We start from the raw sequence: 22,339 nt of genomic DNA, 5'->3' as shown, positions 1-22,339 counted from the left end.
CCACATCACACTACGTGGAAAAAAACATTCAAACAAGAGAATATAATGACCTTTCATTGTGGTCGATAGATATTTCACAACTGAAATTCACATTACTGTTTAATGTAAAATATAATCAGTCAAAGATCTATCCCTGCTTACTTAACTTGTACTCCCGTTTGACTCTGGCGTAGGGCCCGATGCTGTCGTCAAACACAAAGTCCCATAATACTCGGATCCAGGATGTGTGCTGCGGCAAGCAATCATAATACTCTGCTGCGATCTGCTTCACCTGCCAAGAAGAAAACACAAAGGTGAGAATATAAGGGTAGTAAAAAAAAAAGAAAAAAACATTTTTTTAAAGGAATGTAAATCATCTATGTTGCAGATGTAAAGTGTCAGAAGCACCTCGGGGACTTTGTGTGGTCTAAAAGATAATCAAGGTCAAATACTGTTGAACAGGAGGATAACACTGTAACAGGCCTCATACTTTCTGTCAGATACTTTTACCTGATATGAATGTTGTAGTGAAGGACGACTTATTTTTATTCTAATGTTAAAAAAAACCCCAGTGTAACTGATTTTTCGACCCAAAGTTTCATTCGAATCATTGTGAACCATTGTATTTTACATCGGCTTTCTTCATGCTCTGCTTGTGCTGGAGAGGCAGCAGTTAATCAGTTACATAGCTTCTTCATTCATCTGATAAAAATGTAGTCGATAGTAAAAAAAATAAAAAAATAAAAAAAAAAAAAGTCGTTTTGTGTAGAACCTGAAAGACAGAAGAGGCCCATCTTATCTGCCCACGCCTCGTGGTGATGTAAGTGTAACTGTGTGTGTCATTCTCTACCACTAATAATACTCTTGGAAAAATGACGAGTCCAGAGTTTACCTTGGAAATGATTCATGATCCTAACACAGTCTCACCTGAGGTAGTTTGCTGCCAGGTATGCTGGGGAAGTCATGGTGCTCCATGTGGTACCCAACATTGAAGGTTATCCAGTTCAGTGGTCCATAGTAGGAATATGTCTCGTGTCCCTTCAGGAACATGTAATGCTCAGCTATGAAATGTCCAGAGATAGGATGCAGTCCCATGCACAAGATAGATCCTGCAATGAGGTAAACGATGGGCTTCAGGCCCCAGAAATAGTAGATGATTATGTCTACTGTGAACTGAACGACTGCATTCTGGATCTCCAGCTGACCCACTGGTTTAGGATTGACCATCAATGGGCGCAAAGCGTAGAAAAATGGCTGGAAGAAGAGCCAGAGGACCTTTCTGGCCGGGGTGCAGAAGAACCATCCTTCTAAGTCTGTAGGGATGTCCACATCCAGCTGGTCACCTCCCAGATACCGGTGGTGGTCGATGTGGTACTTCTTGAAGGAGGCCGAGTAAGGCAGCCCGATGGGCAGGTTGGCCCACATGGCGAACCAACGGTTCCACTTCGCCAGCTTGTTGCCGAAGGCCACATTGTGAGAGATGTCGTGAATAGCCAGAGTCAGGGAGTGGTTAATGCAGCCTCCAAAGCCGTAGGCCCAGAAGAAGATCCACTTCCAGGACAGGTTGTGGACCAGGTAGCAGGCCAGGAGCTGGGTGAGGACCATGCCGGATACCACCCACTTCAGCTGGGGGTCTGGACCCATTAAAGATTTAATCTGCGGATATTTGGCTGAGGAGAGAAGCAGGTCGAAGGAGGGATGGACAAAGATCAAGGCCAGAGATTAGGAGGTTGTAGAAAAGAAAGGAAGTGAGAGCAGAGGAGGATTCAAGGTTTAGAGGTGGGAAATAAAAAGCAGAGAAAAGCAAAGGAAACCAAATGAAAACAGGAAATAGTGGATTAATAGAAAGTGTGGAAAAGAGAAGAAGTTTTTCTTAGTTTTTAACTATTTATGTTGGATATTAAGAAAGTAATAAATCTGTCATGGACCCAGTAGAGGAAGTTGTTTACCAGGACTCACTCACTGTCATTTTCAAAAGCTTGATCTCAATTCATGACTTGCATCACAAGAGTGTGTATCCCAAAGAACACAGTCGAGCATGTTGTAACGTACTGCCCTTCTCTTGGGACGACCCCGCTGACAAAAATCATTTTTAATTGGCAGAGTTGTTGTTTTGCGGAGGGAAATTAAACGCAGGGAGAAAAAACTCACTGCTACAAAATGAACTATGATCGGTTCATTTTACTTTTTACAATATAATCTACTGTTACATTAGCCACGCTTTATGGCTACTATAGAGATTTGGTACAGGTAAGTCAAGGGAGGTTTTGCCAGGTGATAAAAACCCAGGATCACAGGTGAGGAAATAATCATAGCATGCAAAGTGCTGCAGGAGCATCTCGCGTCATGCACGTGACAATAAATGGATGTCACATGCAAATCTGGTCTGCTTTTTTGCTTTCAGCTCACTTGTGTACTGCCTCTATGCAAATTGTGCTCGCCTTGGTAACTAAAATGTTAAAGCCATAGGGATTTTCCTACATTTCGTAGGTGTCCTCTTAACTGGCCGAACCTGATTTATTTAGTTAATGTTTAGCCTGGAGGAATTCTCTACTGTTTCCTTACAGTCCTATTTAAAACAAGATATAGTTTCTTTTTTTATTCTATTGCATGGCAAACATGCCGCTGTCTCATTTCTCTTGTTCATAAAGCCATAGATCTTTAGGTGCTGGCAGGTGTAGCCCTCCCACAGGGCATAAAGTTAAACTGATAACCAAACACCATAAAAAAACACAGTTTGAAATGCTTAACACCTCCTTGCAGAACCCGCTGTTCAGCCCTGTCTTGTTCATCATTAGACAGTCAAGTCATTTCATCACCTCATTGTCATGTAATTTCTCGATATAAGGTTTCAGCCTCATGTTTCACTGCAAGAAAGATGCAAGATTTAAGAGGATGCTACAAGTCAAACCAAAAATTAAATCACACGTTGTTCTGGGGAAAAGCTTTTCTACAACTGTTGTTTGACCATTATGAATCATTTGTGGGAGCTCAAATGCTGCTGTCATGGCAAGCACATTTGTCCTTTTGACATGCAAGATAATATAAAGTTTATGGCCTGTCTGCAAACATGCCAAAGAACAAGTCATTCAATTCATAAAACCACTTGCCAATCAAAATATCCCACATGATCTAGTGAAGGGATGTGAAGCACAATGACACATCCTCCCAACTCTCATCTCAGGACAGCGTGGAGGATAATTAAAACAAAACTCTTTTATAATTTAGAGCTCCGTGGTGTCAAACGACCAGTCACCTTCCAGTTGCTTATTTCACAACAGAGCAGCCATGCGACAAAGCCAAGATCAAATAGACATCAACTAAAGCTAAACTGTTTTCGAATTACATGATGAATCAGATTAGTCAAGATGGCTATTTTGGGCACAGATTTTAAATTCTGAAATAATAAAAAATGAATAAATACAATACACAGTTTAGCGAGTTACACAGTTGTGAGTGAAGAAGATTATTTTCCATGGATCCTCCCTGACTCTCAAAACCTTTCTACTTACTTCTTGCATTGTGTCTGTGCTCGTCGTGAGCAGGCGATGTGTCTTGTTACCTAGCAAGCCCAGAGGCATTGTCATCTGCACCTGCTATCAATATGTTGTCTCATAAGTGAGAATAACATTTTTCAGAGAGGCAGATAGGTTTACATAAAAAAATAACTTATTGTCCTCTGTTAGATTTTTCAACCACAGTTAAATTCATATTCTGCTATTTAACATTGAGTCCTCTTTCCAAGAAAAAGTTATTTTTGCCAACAAAATGACATGAAAATACTGTAATATCAAAGTCTGGGTCAACTACGAGAGGAAGACGTGAGAAATACCCATAAATCTTAACATGAGTTGAAATTATGAATGAAATCATATTGTACTTTTGTTTTGGACATCATAAATTCCATGAGTTAGTATTTATATCTTTATCTTAAATATCTGCAGTTGTAAAGGGATTTTGGAATACAATTTCTATTTATAGCGTAAGAGATAATGAACGTTTCATCAATAAGAGAGAACCTTTTGTTTAGGTTTAGCGGCAGGCCGGTTTCTAGCTTCACCTGCATCCATTGTCGACTCCTTACTCGTTAGGCAACAGCAAGTAAACAGGTTTAACCGGCTAGATATAGTGTATAGTCAGTATACAAAAAACCAACTTTACCCCCAATCTAATGCCAAATGTACCTCTGAAACACTCCTGTGGGTAAACAACGCTCTTTATTTTCCATAATTTCTCACCCAAAATTTCTTTTCTTCTCCAAGTGTGTGGCTGGTCATTGTAGACCCATTCAAAGTCGCCTCTTCCACCTGTCTTCCCCATGGCTATCCTCTCTCCGTGTGAGGCTCTGCGGAGTTATGTGTCATCAAACCTTCACTGTATCGGGGCACACCCACGGGTACAGGTTGCAGGGTGAAGGTGTGATCGCAGGCCCCTCCCTCCCCTCCACCCCCCCTGGCTGAGGGAGGGACGAAGTTGTGCATAGGCTGCACAGTTTGCAGCCTTGCGGCATATGCTTTCTGATGTGTGGACAAACTTTGTTTCTCTGGAAGGAAAATGTTTTTGTTAAAAAAAAAAAAAAAAGAAAATAAATAGACAGTGGTGGAAGAACCTCCTTTATTTAGGCCTAAGTTTAAGTGTGTTGTCAGCAAAATTAGGTATTTAGACCTATATCACTTTTAAAGGAAAAATGGCAAGCATTCACTGGTTTAATTTTGCTACTCTTTTCTTGTATATAAGGTACCTATATCGTTGCACTTTTCACTTTTTTTGTGATATTTTATAAATCAAACAAATAATATATTTATTATTCATAAAAAAAAACAACACTAGTTTATTTAACTAACCTGCTTCTTCATGCACAAATAATTGTTTTTATTTTCTTCAATAAATAACTTATAAGATACGTAATTATACTGATGAGTTACAAACTTAAGGAATAAATTTACGCTGTAAAGTTATTTCCACATAGCTGGGCAGTTTGCTCCAAATCACGCGAGACTTCATAACTGGAGCGTTGTGGCAACGAGAGTACGTACGCTGGCGGAGAGTTGTTGTCGGAGAGGAGGAAGGTCTGAGAGTCGACAGTAAGGAAAGGCTTAAAAGAGTCCAAAAATACGGCTTCATAAGTGGGAGGAAATACCTGCATTCATGATGGCGTCGGGGGACACCCTGTACATAGAAACGGACGGGTCAGAAATGCCGGCCGAAATAGTGGAGTTGCACGAAATCGAAGTGGAGACCATCGAGACGACGGTCGTCGGAGACGACGGGGAGCACCAGCCGATGATCGCCTTACAGCCGCTGGACGACCCCGGCTCGATCCACCCGCACCAGGAGGTGATTCTGGTGCAGACGAGAGAGGAGGTGGTGGGCGAGGACGACTCCGAGCTGCACGCGGACGACGGCTTCGAGGACCAGATCCTGATCCCGGTGCCCGCCGCGGAGGAGGACTACATCGAACAGACTCTGGTCACCGTCGCCGGGAGAAGCTCGTCGACGGGCCGGATGAAGAAGGCTGGGAGCGGGAAGAGAGCCGGGAAAAAGAGCTACCTGAGCGGGGGAGAGATGGGCAGGAAGTGGGAGCAGAAGCAGGTCCAGATTAAGACTTTGGAGGGGGAGTTTTCAGTCACTATGTGGGCATCGGGTAAGTTCACAGTCCCGCGGGTTGAATTCCCGCAAGCCGGGTCCGCTCGCTTTGTTCTCGGCGTGTGCGCGTCGTGTCACCCGGGGGCCCGGTTGAGGCCTTTGTCCTCCGCTAAAAAGTAAGAACCGTTCCGCGACTCTGAGCCGCTTCGACCCCGTTTGAGATGTTTTTGTTTTTATGGGAAGCCATGTTTTTATGTGTCGATGGGCGCCGCCATATTTCCCCCGGTCTGGAAAGTATGGCGGCCCGAAAAAATGGCGTTTATTTGGCCGGCGAAGATGGCGGCGAGAGTGGGGGGCGAGTGCGGCTAGCTCCGCTAAGGCCGCTATGGCGCAGTTCAGCGAGAACCGCGGCGGTGGTGCCTTCAGGAACGCCTCGAACTTTACGCTACCGAGGTGGCTTCAGGCACACTTTCACGTGTTCGTGTCGTTAAAGAAGTGCTTCCTGCGTCCAAAATAATAAATTAATTTGTTTCATAGTGCTTTAATTATTATGAAATAATAATAGGGTTTACTAAATAATTGCTTTATCAAGTTTTACTGTAATTGTCGATGTAGAAATAAGTGGATATGTTAAAAACGTTCGTTCTTGAAGTTTGCAAACATTTCCAAATGTATTAATACTTCTTGTGTTATTAGCTCGTAATTAATTACTAGATCATAGTTTGTATGTTATTTTAAAACTGGCACTTTTTTCAAATCATCTGTATTCAATATACTTCACGTAAAAAAAAAAATCCAGTGTGACACATTTTGGTGGTTGTGCAAATTATGGGCTCCAAATACAGACTTTTATAGATTTCAGCTATTAACTACCTAATTGTCAGAGGTCTAATGTAAATGTATAGAAAACGGGTTTAGTTTATTAGGGCTGCCACTAATCATTATTTTCATTGTGGTTTAATCTGTCTGTTCTTTTCTCACTTATTTGGGATTAGAGTCTGAATATGGTGAAAACTGTCCACCAAAACTCAAGGTGAAGCCAAAAAATGTCTCATGTTGTCCCGACCAACACCCCTAATCAAAAGATACTCAGTTTATTATCATGGAGGACTAAAGAAATGTAAAAATATTCACATTTAAGAAGCCGGGGGTCTGATGATTTTAACATGTTGTTTTTTTTTAACTCTGAATAATTAATCAATTATATAAGAATAGTTGACATTTAATGTTGATTAATGGACTTATTGTTGCAGCTGTATAGGGTATACTGTGTTTGTGAAACTTTGACGAGCATGATTTTCTGCAAGTAATAAATTAGTGACTGTAGGGAGGTGGGAATGACTGACGTGATAAAGTTTTAGCTGAAAAATGTATTAAATTCTTTCCACACGTTCCGTTGCTGCTGTTAATATTGACTACTTTTAAAAACTGTCTCGCTCTCGTTCAGATGACAAGAAGGACATAGACCACGAGGAGCAAATCACGGGAGAAAACTCACCTCCAGATTATTCCGAATACATGACGGGGAAGAAACTTCCTCCTGGAGGCATCCCAGGCATCGACCTGTCAGACCCCAAACAGCTGGCAGAGTTTGCACGGTAAGTGGAAAGTGTTGGTTTTCACCCAGGCTTAACAATGGCAAACCAAATACAAATTTAAAAACAAAAAAAATTGTGTCTTTAACAAAAAGATAGTTAAAAGAAGCATCATTTAAAAACTGGTGCAAAAGTTAATGCAGTTAATTTGGTTTAATTTGACAGCGTTTCACACTCTGCTTTGTTTGTATGAAATACAGCAAAGAACATATGAGCATACTGGTTTTTGTCGTTGATGTTTATAAGCCCTTGTCTTATTTGTGAATGTCAACAGTTTATGATGTGACCAATTTTAATTCTGTTGCAGAATGAAGCCAAGAAAAGTAAAAGAGGACGATGCACCCAGGACGATAGCCTGTCCACATAAGGTAAGCTTCATTTTAACAGTGCTGTTAAAAAGATTGAGGTTAAATACGTCAACATTAGGTTGCATAGTCGTGTGTGTGTGTGTTTAACATTGCCTTCTGGGAGCATGCGGGTTCGCTTCACTGTGTTTCCCCTCCATCTCAGGGATGTACCAAGATGTTCAGGGACAACTCGGCGATGAGAAAACACTTGCACACCCACGGGCCTCGTGTGCATGTCTGCGCAGAGTGCGGCAAAGCCTTTGTGGAGAGTTCAAAACTCAAGAGGCATCAACTCGTACACACAGGAGAAAAACCTTTCCAGGTGAGTTTCTTCTCTTTCTGCATGTCTTACTTATTTTTCTGTCTTCTGGAGAAAGCTGCATATATTCAGATAGAAAGAAAAACGGTAGTAGATACTGAAATGTGCATTTGATTCAACTGGCTTTGCATCAGATCAGTTATGTGCAAACTTTGGTGTTTGTGATCTTGAACGCCGCCTGTTGAAAAATGATGTCACTTTGTCTCGCTCGTTTTCAGTGCACGTTCGAGGGCTGCGGCAAGCGGTTCTCTCTGGACTTTAACTTGCGCACACACGTGCGTATTCACACTGGAGACCGCCCGTATGTGTGTCCCTTCGACGGCTGCAACAAAAAATTCGCCCAGTCAACTAACCTGAAGTCTCACATCCTCACACACGCCAAAGCCAAAAACAACCAGTGAATCAGGCGAACGGCAACAACGTGAGCGTACACTGGAGGATTTGACCTGGATCTCCGCTCCTTGATGGACAAATGCTCCGTGGCTTGCTTTGTTGTGAGTTAAGAAGTCCCTTTGTATTGCCTCTAGACAGTGAAATTACCTTTTTGCGAACTTTTTGATACACGTGGAGGTTTGAACAATGGACTCGTCAGAACCGCCGACCCCACCCCACCCCACCCCCCCACCCCACTCAGGCCTCCAGCCGTACTTAGGCTCTACATGGATGGAACGATTTACGGTTTCTTCTTGTGAAGATGATAATTCATGGATCTGCGCCTAAAAACGTATTTATACCTTAACACAGCCAGTTAAAAAGTTTTTGCAATACCCATCAGATTTGCATTGGTCCTCAGCGATGACACCTTTTCAATTTTGTACTTTTCCCCAAGTGTGCATATTGTACACTGTTTGAAATAAGCTCTGTGGTAACGTATGTAGTAAGATTGTCCCTGTAGCACTTCCTGGAAGCGGTTACGCAGTTTGTTTTACCTCTGCCCCCCTTTTCTCCTTCATGTGAGTGTGTTTTGAGGTGAGGATTGGGTGGTCTTTGCATATTTTTCATTTTCTACAATGCAATATCAGAATCATGTAGATAATAGCCATGTGAGTTTTCAGTAGTGATCACTGATTAAAATGTTTTCTCCCCGTGCACTACCAACACAAAAGTGTAATTTTTTCCTAAAATGCTATTTATGTGTTATTTTTCAGCTTTTTTTTAGTAGCGGTGTCATTTGGAGACTAATCCTGGAGCTGCTTCAGATGTGGGAAATAATAAAGCAACTCAGGTCCCCACAGCATCCATGGTTATTTTACTTGTTTATGGGAAATTTGAAATTCAATCTTTTTTGAGAGGATAATATAGTGCTTTAAAGGTAGATTTTCTACTGAAGCTCAAAAACTTAAATGGTAACACAATGTTAATAGCTGTTTGGGGAAAGTACTGAACTTTATGGTAATATGAAAAAAAAGGAAGTGAAACATATTCTGGTTCGTTAAAGGCCCAATATTGTATACATTCAACTTTCCTTTGCTTTTTTACAGAATAAAAGGGGTGGGGGTGAAAGATAAACACTGTGAAAGACAAACAACAAAATTAAGATGACTAAAGAAAAGACTAAAATAACTGCAAAACAAAATTGAGACTGAACATTAAATTAAATTAAACTTGTAACGCAAGTGAGACAAAACTTAAAACTTTTTGGACGACATACAGTGGGTACAGAAAGTATTCAGACCCCTTTAAATTTTTCACTCTTTGTTTCATTGCAGCCATTTGCTAAAATCAAAAAAGTTCATTTTATTTCTCATTAATGTACACTCAGCACCCCATCTTGACAGAAAAAAACAGAAATGTAGAAATTTGTGCAAATTTATTAAAAAAGAAAAACTGAAATATCACATGGTCATAAGTATTCAGACCCTTTGCCAGACACTCATATTTAACTCACATGCTGTCCATTTCTTCTGATCCTCCTTGAGATGGTTCTACTCCTTCATTGGAGTCCAGCTGTGTTTAATCAAACTGATTGGACTTGATTAGGAAAGGCACACACCTGTCTATATAAGACCTTGCAGCTCACAGTGCATGTCAGAGCAAATGAGAATCATGAGGTCGAAGGAACTGTCCAAGGAGCTCAGAGACAGAATTGTGGCAAGGCACAGATCTGGCCAAGGTTACAAAATAATTTCTGCAGCACTCAAGGTTCCTAAGAGCACAGTGGCCTCCATAATCCTTAAATGGAAGAAGTTTGGGACGACCAGAACTCTTCCTGGACCTGAGCAATCGTGGGAGAAGAGCCTTGGCGAGAGAGGTAAAGAAGAACCCAAAGATCACTGTGGCTGAGCTCCAGAGATGCAGTAGGGAGATGGGAGAAAGCTCCACAAAGTCAACTATCACTGCAGCCCTCCACCAGTCGGGGCTTTATGGCAGAGTGGCCCGACGGAAGCCTCTCCTCAGTGCAAGACATATGAAAGCCTGCATAGAGTTTGCCAAAAAACACATGAAGGACTCCCAGACTATGAGAAATAAGATTCTCTGGTCTGATGAGACCAAGATTGAACTTTTTGGCGTTAATTCTAAGCGGTATGTGTGGAGAAAACCAGGCACTGCTCATCACCTGCCCAATACAATCCCAACAGTGAAACATGGTGGTGGCAGCATCATGCTATGTTTTTTTTTTTTTCAGCTGCAGGGACAGGACGACTGGTTGCAATTGAAGGAAAGATGAATGCGGCCAAGTACAGAGATATCCTGGAAGAAAACCTCTTCCAGAGTGCTCTGGACCTCAGACTGGGCCGAAGGTTCACCTTCCAACAAGACAATGACCCTAAGCACACAGCTAAAATAACAAAGGAGTGGCTTCAGAACAACTCTGTGACCATTCTTGACTGGCCCAGCCAGAGCCCTGACCTAAACCCAATTGAGCATCTCTGGAGAGACCTGAAAATGGCTGTCCACCAACGTTCACTATCCAACCTGACGGAACTGGAGAGGATCTGCAAGGAAGAATGGCAGAGGATCCCCAAATCCAGGTGTGAAAAGCTTGTTGCATCATTCCCAAGAAGACTCGTGGCTGTACGAGCTCAAAAGGTGCTTCTACTCAATACTGAGCAAAGGGTCTGAATACTTATGACCATGTGATATTTCAGTTTTTCTTTTTTAATAAATTTGCACAAATTTCTACATTTGTTTTTTTCTGTCAAGATAGGGTGCTGAGTGTACATTAATGAGAAATAAAATGAACTTTTTTGATTTTAACAAATGGCTGCAATGAAACAAAGAGTGAAACATTCAAAGGGGTCTGAATACTTTCCGTACCCACTGTATATAGTATGACCTTTTTTTTTTATAACTTTTTAGACGACATGAGTTAGACGTCCATATTATGGACAACAAACTTTACTTTTAGGTTATTAATTTTGCAGGAATATGCAAATTCCACGTGGAAAGTCTCAGGCGGGAATCAAATCTGACATCTTTAGACTGAGACTACAACGCTGACAACTGCACTATTGTGCTGCCTTCCATACTTGAAAGGTGACAAAAAAAAGTCATACGATAGCATGTCGCCCAAAATATGAATATGAAGTCCAAAATTGATAAAAAAATTCATGACGGTTTTTTTCAGCCAAATTTTTTTTAAATACTTAACACTTTAATATGTCGTGTAAAATATGAAGAATGAGTCGTACCGTAGTATGTCGTCCAAACCGTCGTACTATAGTATGACTTTTTCTTCGTCCCAAAAAAATCACAAAAAAGTCATACCGTAGTGACATTTTTTTTCGGCCAAAAAAATTAAAATTACTTAATACTTTAGTATGTTGTCTAAAATATGAAGAAAAAGTCATGCTGCAATGTCTCGTCCAAACCGTCATACTATAGTATGACTTGTTTTCAGCCAAAAAAATTAGAAGTACTTAATACTTTAGTATGTCGTCTAAAATATGATAAAAATGTCATACTATAGCATGTTGTCTAAAATATTATAAAAATGTCATACTATAGCATGTCGTCTAAAATATGATAAAAATGTCATACTATAGCATGTCGTCTAAAATATGATAAAAATGTCATACTATAGCATGTTGTCTAAAATATGATAAAAATGTCATACTTTAGCATGTTGTCTAAAATATTATAAAAATGTCATACTATAGCATGTCGTCTAAAATATGATAAAAATGTCATACTATAGCATGTCTAAAATATGATAAAAATTTTATACTATAGCGTGTCGTCTAAAATATTATAAAAATGTCATACTATAGCATGTCGTCCAAAATATGATAAAAATGTTATACTATAGCATGTCGTCCAAAATATGATAAAAATGTCATACTATAGCATGTCGTCCAAAATATTATAAAAATGTCATACTATAGTATGTCGTCTAAAATATGCCAAAAATGTCATACTATAGCATGTCGTCTAAAATATGCCAAAAATGTCATACTATAGCATGTCGTCTAAAATATGACAAAAATGTCATACTATAGCATGTCGTCCAAAATATGATAAAAATGTCATACTATAGCATGTCGTCTAAAATATGCCAAAAATGTCATACTATAGCATGTCGTCCAAAATATGATAAAAATGTCATACTATAGCATGTCGTCTAAAATATGCCAAAAATGTCATACTATAGCATGTCTAAAATATGACAAAAATATCATACTATAGCATGTCGTCTAAAATATGACAAAAATGTCATACTATAGCATGTCTAAAATATGATAAAAATTTTATACTATAGCGTGTCGTCTAAAATATTATAAAAATGTCATACTATAGCGTGTCGTCTAAAATATTATAAAAATGTCATACTATAGCATGTCGTCCAAAATATGATAAAAATGTCATACTATAGCATGTCGTCTAAAATATGCCAAAAATGTCATACTATAGCATGTCGTCTAAAATATGATAAAAATGTCATACTATAGCATGTCGTCTAAAATATGATAAAAATGTCATACTATAGCATGTCTAAAATATGATAAAAATTTTATACTATAGCGTGTCGTCTAAAATATTATAAAAATGTCATACTATAGCATGTCGTCCAAAATATGATAAAAATGTCATACTATGGCATGTCGTCCAAAATATGATAAAAATGTCATACTATAGCATGTCGTCTAAAATATTATAAAAATGTCATACTATAGCATGTCGTCTAAAATATGCCAAAAAAGTCATACTATAGCATGTCGTCTAAAATATTATAAAAATGTTATACTATAGCATGTCGTCTAAAATATTATAAAAATGTCATACTATGGCATGTCGTCTAAAATATGATAAAAATGTCATACTATGGCATGTCGTCTAAAATATGATAAAAATTTTATACTATAGCGTGTCGTCTAAAATATTATAAAAATGTCATACTATAGCATGTCGTCCAAAATATGATAAAAATGTCATACTATAGCATGTCGTCCAAAATATGATAAAAATGTCATACTATAGCATGTCGTCTAAAATATTATAAAAATGTCATACTATAGCATGTCGTCTAAAATATTATAAAAATGTTATACTATAGCATGTCGTCTAAAATATTATAAAAATGTTATACTATAGCATGTCGTCTAAAATATGCCAAAAAAGTCATACTATAGCATGTCGTCTAAAATATTATAAAAATGTCATACTATAGCATGTCGTCCAAAATATGATAAAAATGTTATACTATAGCATGTCGTCTAAAATATTATAAAAATGTCATACTATAGCATGTCGTCTAAAATATGCCAAAAAAGTCATACTATAGCATGTCGTCCAAAATATGCCAAAAATGTCATACTATAGCATGTCGTCTAAAATATTATAAAAATGTCATACTATAGCATGTCGTCCAAAATATGCCAAAAATGTCATTCTATAGCATGTCGTCCAAAATATGCCAAAAATGTCATACTATAGCATGTCGTCCAAAATATGATAAAAATGTCATACTTTAGCATGTCGTCTAAAATATGATAAAAATGTCATACTATAGCATGTCGTCCAAAATATGATAAAAATGTCATGCTATAGCATGTCGTCTAAAATATTATAAAAATGTCATACTATAGCATGTCGTCTAAAATATTATAAAAATGTCATTCTATAGCATGTCGTCTAAAATATGATAAAAATGTCATACTATAGCATGTCGTCCAAAATATGATAAAAATGTCATGCTATAGCATGTCGTCTAAAATATTATAAAAATATCATACTATAGCATGTCGTCTAAAATATTATAAAAATATCATACTATAGCATGTCGTCTAAAATATGCCAAAAATATCATACTATAGCATGTCGTCTAAAATATGACAAAAATGTCATACTATAGCATGTCGTCTAAAATATGACAAAAAAGTCATACTATAGCATGTCGTCTAAAATATGATAAAAATGTCGTACTATAGCATGTCGTCCAAAATATGACAAAAATGTCATGCTATAGCATGTCGTCTAAAATATGCCAAAAATGTCATACTATAGCATGTCGTCTAAAATATGACAAAAATGTCATACTATAGCATGTCGTCTAAAATATGCCAAAAATGTCATACTATAGCATGTCGTCTAAAATATGATAAAAATGTCATACTATAGCATGTCGTCCAAAATATGATAAAAATGTCATACTATAACATGTCGTCCCAAATATGCCAAAAATGTCATACTTTAGCATGTCGTCCAAAATATGATAAAAATGTCATACTATAGCATGTCGTCCAAAATATGATAAAAATGTCATACTATAGCATGTCGTCTAAAATATGACAAAAATGTCATACTATAGCATGTCGTCTAAAATATGCCAAAAATGTCATACTATAGCATGTCGTCTAAAATATGATAAAAATGTCATACTATAGCATGTCGTCCAAAATATGATAAAAATGTCATACTATAGCATGTCGTCCAAAATATGATAAAAATGTCATACTATAGCATGTCGTCCAAAATATGATAAAAATGTCATACTATAGCATGTCGTCTAAAATATTATAAAAATGTCATACTATAGCATGTCGTCCAAAATATGATAAAAATGTCATACTATAGCATGTCGTCCAAAATATGATAAAAATGTCATTCTATAGCATGTCGTCTAAAATATGATAAAAATGTCATACTATAGCATGTCGTCCAAAATATGATAAAAATGTCATACTATAGCATGTCGTCCAAAATATGATAAAAATGTCATACTATAGCATGTCGTCTAAAATATGATAAAAATGTCATACTATAGCATGTCGTCCAAAATATGATAAAAATGTCATACTATAGCATGTCGTCTAAAATATGATAAAAATGTCAAACTCCAGCATGTAGCATGGCACTTCACTATTTTGCTGCCTTTATTGCATGCTTGTCTGACTTATATGACTTTTAAACTTGTTAGGGAAGAGCGATCAACAGTGCAGTGGTTGTCACGGTTGCCTCCCAGTCAGAAGGTTCCTGGTTCGAGACTCGCTCTGGAAATGATGACATTAACATGCAAGACGGAAAGCCACGTCAAATGCAAGAATCGAACCTGGAACCTACTGACTGGAAGGCGACGACACTAACCACTCCACCACAGTACCTTCTTCCATAAAATGTTTAAAAGTCATATAAGTTATGTAAGTCAGACAAACATGCAATAAAGGCCACACAACTCTGCAGTCGCTAGTGTCGTCGTCTCACTATCAGGAAGTACTCGCTTCGATCAGGGGCTTGGAACTCTGTCTGTGGTGGATTGCATGTTCTTGCTTGAAGTGTGACTTTGTCACATTTACGACTATATGCATGATGTTTGATTTACATCATGGACTACATGCATGATAACATGCATAAGTTAGTCGTCCATGTTATGGATGACATATTTTAATTTACTTATTACTATGCAGGAACATGCAAATTCCACATAGAAAGTCCCAGGCCGGGATCGAACCGGGGACCTCGAGATTGTGAGACGACGACACTGACAACTGCACCATTGTGCTGCATGGCACAACTTCAACGGAAGTCATACTTGTAGCATGTCGTCCAAAATATGACCAAAAAGTCATACTATAGCATGTCGTCCAAAATGTGACAAAAAAGTCAAACTACAGCATGTCGTCCAAAATATGATGTCATACTTTGGCAACATGCTATAGTATGACTTTTTATCACATTTTGGACAACATTAAAGAAATATGATATACGTGCTATTTCTGACGACATGCTATAAGTATGACTTTCGTTAAAGTTATGGTAGCCAGCAGAGTGGCGCAACTGTCAGCATCGTTGTCTCGCAGTCCGAAGGTCATTGGTTCAATTCCAGCCTCTGACAGTCTATGTTGAATTTGCGTCTTTCTGCAAAACTAATAACTTAAAAGTCCAGTTTATCGTCCATAACATGGATGACTAACTTATACCTGTCGTCCATAATTTAAAACATTTCATTCAACAAGAATCCTCCACACACAAAGTTCCAGGCCCCCTGTCAGCGCTGGCTTGGAACTGCACCATTTTGCTGCCTTTATGGCATGCTTGCCTGACTTATATGACTTTTAAACTTGTTAGGGAAGAGCGATCAACAGTGCAGTGGTTGTCACGGTTGCCTCCCAGTCAGAAGGTTCCAGGTTCGAGACTCGCTCTGGAAATGATGACATTAACATGCAAGACGGAAAGTCACGTCAAATGCAAGAATCGAACCTGGAACCTTCTGACTGGAAGGCGACGACACTAACCACTCCACCACAGTACCTTCTTCCATAAAATGTTTAAAAGTCATATAAGTTATGTAAGTCAGACAAACATGCAATAAAGGCCACACAACTCTGCAGTCGCTAGTGTCGTCGTCTCACTATCAGGAAGTACTCGCTTCGATCAGGGGCTTGGAACTCTGTCTGTGGTGGATTGCATGTTCTTGCTTGAAGTGTGACTTTGTCACATTTACGACTATATGCATGATGTTTGATTTACATCATGGACTACATGCATGATAACATGCATAAGTTAGTCGTCCATGTTATGGATGACATATTTTAATTTACTTATTACTATGCAGGAACATGCAAATTCCACATAGAAAGTCCCAGGCCGGGATCGAACCGGGGACCTCGAGATTGTGAGACGACGACACTGACAACTGCACCATTGTGCTGCATGGCACAACTTCAACGGAAGTCATACTTGTAGCATGTCGTCCAAAATATGACCAAAAAGTCATACTATAGCATGTCGTCCAAAATGTGACAAAAAAGTCAAACTACAGCATGTCGTCCAAAATATGATGTCATACTTTGGGCAACATGCTATAGTATGACTTTTTATCACATTTTGGACAACATTAAAGAAATATGATATACGTGCTATTTCTGACGACATGCTATAAGTATGACTTTCGTTAAAGTTATGGTAGCCAGCAGAGTGGCGCAGCTGTCAGCATCGTTGTCTCGCAGTCCGAAGGTCATTGGTTCAATTCCAGCCTCTGACAGTCTATGTTGAATTTGCGTCTTTCTGCAAAACTAATAACTTAAAAGTCCAGTTTATCGTCCATAACATGGATGACTAACTTATACCTGTCGTCCATAATTTAAAACATTTCATTCAACAAGAATCCTCCACACACAAAGTTCCAGGCCCCCTGTCAGCGCTGGCTTGGAACTGCACCATTTTGCTGCCTTTATGGCATGCTTGCCTGACTTATATGACTTTTAAACTTGTTAGGGAAGAGCGATCAACAGTGCAGTGGTTGTCACGGTTGCCTCCCAGTCAGAAGGTTCCAGGTTCGAGACTCGCTCTGGAAATGATGACATTAACATGCAAGACGGAAAGTCACGTCAAATGCAAGAATCGAACCTGGAACCTACTGACTGGAAGGCGAAGACACTAACCACTCCACCACAGTACCTTCTTCCATAAAATGTTTAAAAGTCATATAAGTTATGTAAGTCAGACAAACATGCAATAAAGGCCACACAACTCTGCAGTCGCTAGTGTCGTCGTCTCACTATCAGGAAGTACTCGCTTCGATCAGGGGCTTGGAACTCTGTCTGTGGTGGATTGCATGTTCTTGCTTGAAGTGTGACTTTGTCACATTTACGACTATATGCATGATGTTTGATTTACATCATGGACTACATGCATGATAACATGCATAAGTTAGTCGTCCATGTTATGGATGACATATTTTAATTTACTTATTACTATGCAGGAACATGCAAATTCCACATCGAAAGTCCCAGGCCGGGATCGAACCGGGGACCTCGAGATTGTGAGACGACGACACTGACAACTGCACCATTGTGCTGCATGGCACAACTTCAACGGAAGTCATACTTGTAGCATGTCGTCCAAAATATGACCAAAAAGTCAAACTATAGCATGTCGTCCAAAATGTGACAAAAAAGTCAAACTACGGCATGTCGTCCAAAATATGATGTCATACTTTGGGCAACATGCTATAGTATGACTTTTTATCACATTTTGGACAACATTAAAGAAATATGATATACGTGCTATTTCTGACGACATGCTATAAGTATGACTTTCGTTAAAGTTATGGTAGCCAGCAGAGTGGCGCAGCTGTCAGCATCGTTGTCTCGCAGTCCGAAGGTCATTGGTTCAATTCCAGCCTCTGACAGTCTATGTTGAATTTGCGTCTTTCTGCAAAACTAATAACTTAAAAGTCCAGTTTATCGTCCATAACATGGATGACTAACTTATACCTGTCGTCCATAATTTAAAACATTTCATTCAACAAGAATCCTCCACACACAAAGTTCCAGGCCCCCTGTCAGCGCTGGCTTGGAACTGCACCATTTTGCTGCCTTTATGGCATGCTTGCCTGACTTATATGACTTTTAAACTTGTTAGGGAAGAGCGATCAACAGTGCAGTGGTTGTCACGGTTGCCTCCCAGTCAGAAGGTTCCAGGTTCGAGACTCGCTCTGGAAATGATGACATTAACATGCAAGACGGAAAGTCACGTCAAATGCAAGAATCGAACCTGGAACCTACTGACTGGAAGGCGAAGACACTAACCACTCCACCACAGTACCTTCTTCCATAAAATGTTTAAAAGTCATATAAGTTATGTAAGTCAGACAAACATGCAATAAAGGCCACACAACTCTGCAGTCGCTAGTGTCGTCGTCTCACTATCAGGAAGTACTCGCTTCGATCAGGGGCTTGGAACTCTGTCTGTGGTGGATTGCATGTTCTTGCTTGAAGTGTGACTTTGTCACATTTACGACTATATGCATGATGTTTGATTTACATCATGGACTACATGCATGATAACATGCATAAGTTAGTCGTCCATGTTATGGATGACATATTTTAATTTACTTATTACTATGCAGGAACATGCAAATTCCACATCGAAAGTCCCAGGCCGGGATCGAACCGGGGACCTCGAGATTGTGAGACGACGACACTGACAACTGCACCATTGTGCTGCATGGCACAACTTCAACGGAAGTCATACTTGTAGCATGTCGTCCAAAATATGACCAAAAAGTCAAACTATAGCATGTCGTCCAAAATGTGACAAAAAAGTCAAACTACGGCATGTCGTCCAAAATATGATGTCATACTTTGGGCAACATGCTATAGTATGACTTTTTATCACATTTTGGACAACATTAAAGAAATATGATATACGTGCTATTTCTGACGACATGCTATAAGTATGACTTTCGTTAAAGTTATGGTAGCCAGCAGAGTGGCGCAGCTGTCAGCATCGTTGTCTCGCAGTCCGAAGGTCATTGGTTCAATTCCAGCCTCTGACAGTCTATGTTGAATTTGTGTCTTTCTGCAAAACTAATAACTTAAAAGTCCAGTTTATCGTCCATAACGTGGATGACTAACTTATACCTGTCGTCCATAATTTAAAACATTTCATTCAACAAGAATCCTCCACACACAAAGTTCCAGGCCCCCTGTCAGCGCTGGCTTGGAACTGCACCATTTTGCTGCCTTTATGGCATGCTTGCCTGACTTATATGACTTTTAAACTTGTTAGGGAAGAGCGATCAACAGTGCAGTGGTTGTCACGGTTGCCTCCCAGTCAGAAGGTTCCAGGTTCGAGACTCGCTCTGGAAATGATGACATTAACATGCAAGACGGAAAGTCACGTCAAATGCAAGAATCGAACCTGGAACCTACTGACTGGAAGGCGAAGACACTAACCACTCCACCACAGTACCTTCTTCCATAAAATGTTTAAAAGTCATATAAGTTATGTAAGTCAGACAAACATGCAATAAAGGCCACACAACTCTGCAGTCGCTAGTGTCGTCGTCTCACTATCAGGAAGTACTCGCTTCGATCAGGGGCTTGGAACTCTGTCTGTGGTGGATTGCATGTTCTTGCTTGAAGTGTGACTTTGTCACATTTACGACTATATGCATGATGTTTGATTTACATCATGGACTACATGCATGATAACATGCATAAGTTAGTCGTCCATGTTATGGATGACATATTTTAATTTACTTATTACTATGCAGGAACATGCAAATTCCACATAGAAAGTCCCAGGCCGGGATCGAACCGGGGACCTCGAGATTGTGAGACGACGACACTGACAACTGCACCATTGTGCTGCATGGCACAACTTCAACGGAAGTCATACTTGTAGCATGTCGTCCAAAATATGACCAAAAAGTCATACTATAGCCTGTCGTCCAAAATGTGACAAAAAAGTCAAACTACAGCATGTCGTCCAAAATATGATGTCATACTTTGGGCAACATGCTATAGTATGACTTTTTATCACATTTTGGACAACATTAAAGAAATATGATATACGTGCTATTTCTGACGACATGCTATAAGTATGACTTTCGTTAAAGTTATGGTAGCCAGCAGAGTGGCGCAGCTGTCAGCATCTTTGTCTCGCAGTCCGAAGGTCATTGGTTCAATTCCAGCCTCTGACAGTCTATGTTGAATTTGCGTCTTTCTGCAAAACTAATAACTTAAAAGTCCAGTTTATCGTCCATAACGTGGATGACTAACTTATACCTGTCGTCCATAATTTAAAACATTTCATTCAACAAGAATCCTCCACACACAAAGTTCCAGGCCCCCTGTCAGCGCTGGCTTGGAACTGCACCATTTTGCTGCCTTTATGGCATGCTTGCCTGACTTATATGACTTTTAAACTTGTTAGGGAAGAGCGATCAACAGTGCAGTGGTTGTCACGGTTGCCTCCCAGTCAGAAGGTTCCTGGTTCGAGACTCGCTCTGGAAATGATGACATTAACATGCAAGACGGAAAGCCACGTCAAATGCAAGAATCGAACCTGGAACCTACTGACTGGAAGGCGAAGACACTAACCACTCCACCACAGTACCTTCTTCCATAAAATGTTTAAAAGTCATATAAGTTATGTAAGTCAGACAAACATGCAATAAAGGCCACACAACTCTGCAGTCGCTAGTGTCGTCGTCTCACTATCAGGAAGTACTCGCTTCGATCAGGGGCTTGGAACTCTGTCTGTGGTGGATTGCATGTTCTTGCTTGAAGTGTGACTTTGTCACATTTACGACTATATGCATGATGTTTGATTTACATCATGGACTACATGCATGATAACATGCATAAGTTAGTCGTCCATGTTATGGATGACATATTTTAATTTACTTATTACTATGCAGGAACATGCAAATTCCACATCGAAAGTCCCAGGCCGGGATCGAACCGGGGACCTCGAGATTGTGAGACGACGACACTGACAACTGCACCATTGTGCTGCATGGCACAACTTCAACGGAAGTCATACTTGTAGCATGTCGTCCAAAATATGACCAAAAAGTCAAACTATAGCATGTCGTCCAAAATGTGACAAAAAAGTCAAACTACGGCATGTCGTCCAAAATATGATGTCATACTTTGGGCAACATGCTATAGTATGACTTTTTATCACATTTTGGACAACATTAAAGAAATATGATATACGTGCTATTTCTGACGACATGCTATAAGTATGACTTTCGTTAAAGTTATGGTAGCCAGCAGAGTGGCGCAGCTGTCAGCATCGTTGTCTCGCAGTCCGAAGGTCATTGGTTCAATTCCAGCCTCTGACAGTCTATGTTGAATTTGTGTCTTTCTGCAAAACTAATAACTTAAAAGTCCAGTTTATCGTCCATAACGTGGATGACTAACTTATACCTGTCGTCCATAATTTAAAACATTTCATTCAACAAGAATCCTCCACACACAAAGTTCCAGGCCCCCTGTCAGCGCTGGCTTGGAACTGCACCATTTTGCTGCCTTTATGGCATGCTTGCCTGACTTATATGACTTTTAAACTTGTTAGGGAAGAGCGATCAACAGTGCAGTGGTTGTCACGGTTGCCTCCCAGTCAGAAGGTTCCAGGTTCGAGACTCGCTCTGGAAATGATGACATTAACATGCAAGACGGAAAGTCACGTCAAATGCAAGAATCGAACCTGGAACCTACTGACTGGAAGGCGAGGACACTAACCACTCCACCACAGTACCTTCTTCCATAAAATGTTTAAAAGTCATATAAGTTATGTAAGTCAGACAAACATGCAATAAAGGCCACACAACTCTGCAG

At 39.5% G+C, this 22,339-nt stretch overlaps 2 protein-coding genes across 2 annotated transcripts; one reads left to right on the top strand and one right to left on the bottom strand.

Moving 5' to 3' along the window:
- Positions 1–27: 27 nt before the first annotated feature.
- Positions 28–4,313, bottom strand: degs2 (delta(4)-desaturase, sphingolipid 2). The gene is made up of 3 exons (XM_069152274.1): positions 4,218–4,313; positions 907–1,649; positions 28–271 (listed from the first exon to the last, which is right to left on the bottom strand). The coding sequence occupies exons 1-3, from the start codon at positions 4,297–4,299 to the stop codon at positions 128–130; spliced, it is 969 nt and encodes a 322-aa protein (XP_069008375.1). The 5' UTR covers positions 4,300–4,313; the 3' UTR covers positions 28–127.
- Positions 4,314–5,002: 689 nt separating this feature from the next.
- Positions 5,003–9,056, top strand: yy1a (YY1 transcription factor a). Its single transcript, XM_069152267.1, has 5 exons — positions 5,003–5,623; positions 7,013–7,163; positions 7,468–7,528; positions 7,671–7,829; positions 8,045–9,056. The coding sequence occupies exons 1-5, from the start codon at positions 5,128–5,130 to the stop codon at positions 8,225–8,227; spliced, it is 1,050 nt and encodes a 349-aa protein (XP_069008368.1). The 5' UTR covers positions 5,003–5,127; the 3' UTR covers positions 8,228–9,056.
- Positions 9,057–22,339: the final 13,283 nt, after the last annotated feature.

Source organism: Embiotoca jacksoni, unplaced genomic scaffold, assembly GCF_022577435.1.
Source record: "Embiotoca jacksoni isolate LCO1_2020_lvr unplaced genomic scaffold, fEmbJac1.0.p SCAF_18, whole genome shotgun sequence".
NCBI lineage: Eukaryota > Metazoa > Chordata > Actinopteri > Embiotocidae > Embiotoca > Embiotoca jacksoni.
This window is presented reverse-complemented; position numbering and strand designations above follow the sequence as displayed.

What these genes read in the sequence shown, in the direction of transcription:
- degs2 (XM_069152274.1), bottom strand. Translation starts at nt 4,299, where the DNA reads ATGGGGAAGACAGGTGGAAGAGGCGACTTTGAATGGGTCTACAATGAC. An exon ending in GAGAAGAAAAGAAATTTTGG is followed by an intron (nt 1,650 to 4,217) that starts GTGAGAAATTAT and finishes TTCTCTCCTCAG; the next exon opens with CCAAATATCCGCAGATTAAA. An exon ending in CTGGCAGCAAACTACCTCAG is followed by an intron (nt 272 to 906) that starts GTGAGACTGTGT and finishes TCTTCTTGGCAG; the next exon opens with GTGAAGCAGATCGCAGCAGA.
- yy1a (XM_069152267.1), top strand. Translation starts at nt 5,128, where the DNA reads ATGATGGCGTCGGGGGACACCCTGTACATAGAAACGGACGGGTCAGAA. An exon ending in CGATAGCCTGTCCACATAAG is followed by an intron (nt 7,529 to 7,670) that starts GTAAGCTTCATT and finishes CCTCCATCTCAG; the next exon opens with GGATGTACCAAGATGTTCAG. An exon ending in CAGGAGAAAAACCTTTCCAG is followed by an intron (nt 7,830 to 8,044) that starts GTGAGTTTCTTC and finishes GCTCGTTTTCAG; the next exon opens with TGCACGTTCGAGGGCTGCGG.